This window comes from Capricornis sumatraensis, chromosome 7, assembly GCF_032405125.1.
Source record: "Capricornis sumatraensis isolate serow.1 chromosome 7, serow.2, whole genome shotgun sequence".
Taxonomy (NCBI): domain Eukaryota; kingdom Metazoa; phylum Chordata; class Mammalia; order Artiodactyla; family Bovidae; genus Capricornis; species Capricornis sumatraensis.
Window position 1 is genome coordinate 38,153,605 of NC_091075.1, and position 5,068 is coordinate 38,158,672.

At 46.1% G+C, this 5,068-nt stretch overlaps 1 protein-coding gene across 1 annotated transcript; it reads left to right on the forward strand.

Moving 5' to 3' along the window:
• The first annotated feature begins 517 nt into the window (after positions 1-517).
• On the forward strand, positions 518-2,860 carry GPRIN3 (GPRIN family member 3). Its single transcript, XM_068975601.1, has one exon. The coding sequence runs from the start codon at positions 518-520 to the stop codon at positions 2,858-2,860; it is 2,343 nt and encodes a 780-aa protein (XP_068831702.1).
• The last annotated feature ends 2,208 nt before the right edge of the window (positions 2,861-5,068 follow it).

A 5,068-nucleotide genomic window follows, 5' to 3' on the forward strand; every position in this document is an offset into this window, starting at 1 on the left:
TATTTCAAGACAATCTAGTCTACATATCTGTTTGGGCTTATTTCTTATTTTAATACTTATTCATTTGATTACAGTTGCTTTATAGGATTTTCTGATATCTGGTAAATCAGATTATACCAATGACTTGAAGTAGTTATCAAGTGCATATGTAAGTATTAATATGTTAAAAGCCTATTTTCTAGACAGCAATGGGATGAAGCAGAAACTAACATATCAAGATAATACTTGTCTAATTAAAATAATTTTTCCATAATCTTTCTTCCCAAGATCTGCATTTATATCAACAGTTATGGAAAGAAAAGATTTCCTGTGCTTGTGAGACCCTATACAAGTGACAAATTGGTATAGTTTCAACCCCCAGGTACTGTACTGTATTAATGGTACTGTTTCCTTGATTCACAGATTGGTCCTTCAGAGGAATCACCCCTGACTGCATCTTCACTTTGAGCTTCGGCTGCTTCCGTATAGAAGTGCTGTCCAGGTGCGAGCTCCAAGGTTTTTCCTGGAGAGAGATTCCATGGGGACTGTACCTGACCCTCTGAGATCAGCCAAAACATCCCTGATTGCAGCTTCTGGAGAAGAAGAGGGCCTGGGAGAGGTGCAGGCTGCCTCACCCCAGCCTCGAACAGAAGTCCTGTGTGAGAACACCAATGGCCTTTCCAGCACTCCTGCAGAGCCAGATCTCAGCCCCAGAACAGCTGCCAAGGCCCTGATGCAGGCCGGTGAGCATGTGCCCTCGCAGCCAGCCATGCCCTCTCCTGACATTGTCAGTGAGGTGGGGAAGGCATCTCCCACACTCAACTCTCCTGGCAATACTCAGCTGTCAGGGGGCAGAGAGCCCACAGCACCAGCCCTGTGTTCTGCAGCAGGCAAGGATCTAATACGTGCAACATTTACAATGCCAGCCAATCAACACATCCACCCGGTTGTTCCAGGTAACCAGCCCAATGCCAGCCCCCAAGCAGGGCCTGAAGATGCCCTGGTGAAATCACAGAGAACCGCAGATGGAGGGCAACCTGAGAAGTCAAGTGGTCCGATGGGGGTCATCTGTGGCAAAGATCAAGTGCCCTGTGATTTTCCTTCTCAAGAAACAGTGCACGGAATGGTGCAAACTGAAGATACAGCAGCCAGGGCGTCCAGTCCTACTTGCGCTACTGTAGGTGGACCCGAAGCAGAAAGGCAGCAAGCTGTCTGCACTTCCCAGACAAGGTCCTGTGGCTCTCCAACAGAAGAAGATGGATGTTCAGGGAACAAACCGCTCTCTGCCGCCACCTCAGACACCCAGGCCATGACTTCGATGATTCCTCAACCATCCCACCTCCCTAGCAACGGATCGATGTTTCCTCCAGATCCAGAGAAGGTGCTGCTGGCAGCACAGCCTCAAGTGTCAAGGTTTAAAGAAGCAAGTACAATGACCAGCCAAGCTGAAAATGAGATCAAGAAAACCCCGCCCAGGGCTCAGCAAGATGCCGAGGTGCAGGCAGTGGCGAGTGTCGAGAGCAGATCGGCATCCACCAGCCCCAGCATCCTCGCTGCATTCTTAAAGGAAACCCCTGCTCCAGAGCGGTTGGAACAAGAACAGCTGCGTGTCATTTGCCACGGCAGTGCGAACCACACATTGGAGCTCTCTGAGAACACCCTAGCCCCCCGGGAGGCGGGTCAGTGCCGTGACCTCATGCCAGCGGTGCACATCCAGACAGCTACAGCTGTTTCTGCAGCTTTCCAAGGAGAAAGTAAATCAGGGAGCCTACCGGGGGAGGTCCTTAAAACCTCAGCCATGAACGTGTCATCCCGTGATGCTCAGGAGACGTGTAAAGAAGACAGGAAATCAGCGGGAATGACCCTAGCGGGGCAAGAGCTTACCTTTAGACAGCTTTCGGGTACTAGTTCTAACTCCCTGAAAGCTAGCCCCAGTGAGCAGATTTCTCTTAGCGCAGGACATCAAGTTGAAACAGGTCATGGATTAGGGAAATGTGAAACGAAGCCATCTGAGTTTGCAGTGGCAACCACCAGTGGCCACAAACCAGACCCCGACTGCAAACTCTCCGACTCCTGTGGCCCTGCCAGCAAAGCCGACCAGTCCAGGAGCTTGGATCTCACGAATCAAGGGGATGCAAGAGAGAAGAAGCTTGCGTCTCCTCAGATAATGAAAGAACAAGAATCTCCTTGCATCGATATCCTGGAGGTGAGGGCAAGGGCAGAAGCCAAAAGCCTACTGCTCAATCCTAAATCTCAAGAAAGTGGAGGCGTGGCATCAGGTCCCAGCCCTACACCCTCCCCAGTTAGAAGGAGCCAGGAGGGCACCGGGGAAGAAACCAGACAGACCAAGACAGCTGCCAGCCTCAGCCTGCCGTCGGATGCCATTGGGGACTCTAGTCCTGGCTCTGGCAAAAGGACCCCTTCTCGCTCCGTCAAAGCCAGCCCCCGCCGAGCCAGCCGGGTCAGCGAGTTCCTCAAGGAGCAGAAGTTAAACGTGACGGCTGCCGCCGCCCAGGTGGGACTCACTCCAGGAGAGAAGAAGAAGCAGCTGAGTGCCGAGTCCAAGCTCCAGTTAAAACAGTCCAAGCGTGTCCGGGACGTGGTGTGGGATGAGCAGGGCATGACCTGGGAGGTGTATGGCGCTTCCCTGGACCCGGAGTCTCTGGGCATTGCCATACAGAACCATTTACAAAGACAAATCAGAGAACACGAGAAGTTAATCAAAGCTCAAAGCGGCCAGAGCCGGAGGTCCATCTCCTCAGATACGTCTTCTAATAAAAAGCTCAAAGGCAGGCAGCACGGCGTTTTCCAGTCCATGCTGCAGAACTTTCGACGCCCCAGCTGCTGCATTCGTCCCGCTCCTTCTTCTGTGCTGGACTGAAAAGGAACGTGTCCAGAAGCCGTTGGATACTGCTACGGGCTTCAGAGGTGTCCATCGGTCTATGTCAGAGCTTACTTCATTTTTCTTCTGAGGGGCCAGGAAGAGAAAGCATTAACTCACAGAAATTGCTACTAACAATGGCGGGGTCCTTTGCTTGGGGCTCCATAAATAAAAAATATTGTTTCAATTTGAAAGGAAGTGAAGAAGTAAGCTTCACTGAAGGTTTACAACCTTAATTAAGAGGAAATAACACTTTTTTTTTAATATGATGTTTTTAGAATAACATGCTCATTACACATGTGTCATTTTATATTACTGCCTCAATTTATCACACTATGGTATTTCCATTAAAACCCCTGCTTTATATTAAAAGTAGCAAAGACACTGTTAGCAAAAACAGTTATACTTTGTAGTCCATTGCAATAAGAATGCTGATACCACACAAAATTTAAGTAGGTGATGAGAAATATCATGGAAAAACAATGGAAACAAATTTGACTCATTCCTTGGCTAGAGGATATAAATAAAAGTACTTACATGCATAAAATGCCAAATATGAAATAATATTTGTAAACATCTGCATATAACCCTTTTTATAAACCTTGTTATACCTGTTAATAAATGTAAGAAAGTTATATTAGGAAAAAAGTTAGCAAACCATTTGAATACTGCCCACATAAAACATGAATATATGTATATACATTTTCCTGCACTAAGGGCAAGAGTCATCTCTGTGATTGTGCTTAGATTAAATTCATATTTCCTTGCCCAAGAGGAAATACATGTGACTGAATTCTTGAAGAGAATTATCATATTACTGATAATACTGAATTTTATGTTGTTCAGCTGTCTCCAGTAACATTCTGCTGAGAATGTTAAGGTTCTGGTAAGGAATTATAAATAGCCAATTACCAAACACTCCTTTTCTTGTGTTGAAAAAGAGAAAGTCTCCTGAGTAACAAAACAGCAGGTTTAACTGTGGCTCCTGTAAACAGGATGCAGTTTGTATTTTTGTTTTGATTTGGTTTAGTAGCTTCTAATAGAAAATGTAGTCAAATAGAAATGAGCTCCCTTGCTGATTTTGTATGCAGACTGATATCATCTAATTGCATAAGACTAATCTGTGGTAAAAAGGTAATCTCCTCAAGCCTATTAATTTTAAGAGAAATACCATCATATCTCATCCTTCCAACCCATTAAAAGAAACTGCCTTTACTAAAACATCATTTGAACTTTGGGTGAGCTTAGTCCACTTTCCCTTTTCACTTTCGTGCATTGCAGAAGGAAGTGGCAACCCACTCCAGTGTTCTTGCCTGGAGAAACCCAGGGACGGGGAAGCCTGGTGGGCTGCCGTCTATGGGGTCGCACAGAGTCGGACACGAGTGAAGCCACTTAGCAGCAGCAGCAGCAGTCCTCGAGAACATAGGCACCTGTTTGAGCTGAGCCCTCACCCGTCTCCATAATGGAAGCGTGTCCTCGGGGCCCATGAGTGTTGTGCAGGGCACTGGCTGGGGGGACCACAGTGGCTTGAGTGGGGCTAGAGGGGAAGAGGGGAGTGAGCCCTGGAGGTTGTTGGTTTCTGCCTTGCATTTAGAGAATCACTGTTAGTGATGAAGGGCCATTGGCTCTTTTCTCTAAACTCACTGCCTTGATGAGCCAGGAAAGAATTGTCCAGCTGTGTACTCTCTCTCCAGAGATTTATAAATGCCATTTATGTAGTAAATGCAAAGTTTCTATTTTTTTTTTTAATTTGGATTCTCTTTTGCAGATTCTGAACATATTGCAGGAGGATATCATACCTCAACTTTAACACCACAACCTACATCAGACTTAAATTAGTCAATAGTCATCCATTTCTTTCAAAGTAACTGGACTGTCTATGAAGCATGCATAAGCAGACCACAGAGCCATTCTCAGAGTCAGAGCCAGAGAATGGCAATTACAGTTGTTAGAATTGAAACTTACAGTGAATTTTTTAAATAAAGCACATGTTTGTTTCTTACCAGTTGGCCTCTACTAAGAAGGCTATCTAAATAGAAATTACCATCAAATTAGCAGCCAAAATTATTATTAATGAATTGAATCTAAAACTCTTTGGGCCTTAAATACCCATTGGCTGCGGTGTTCATGTCACTTCTGTAGGAGATGCCTTTGCCAGAGTTTAACCTCCCTCCTGTCTCTCTCACTGGCTGTCTCCCTCACACGTGC

Coding starts and splice junctions, on each gene's coding strand:
- GPRIN3 (XM_068975601.1), top strand. CDS start 518: ATGGGGACTGTACCTGACCCTCTGAGATCAGCCAAAACATCCCTGATT.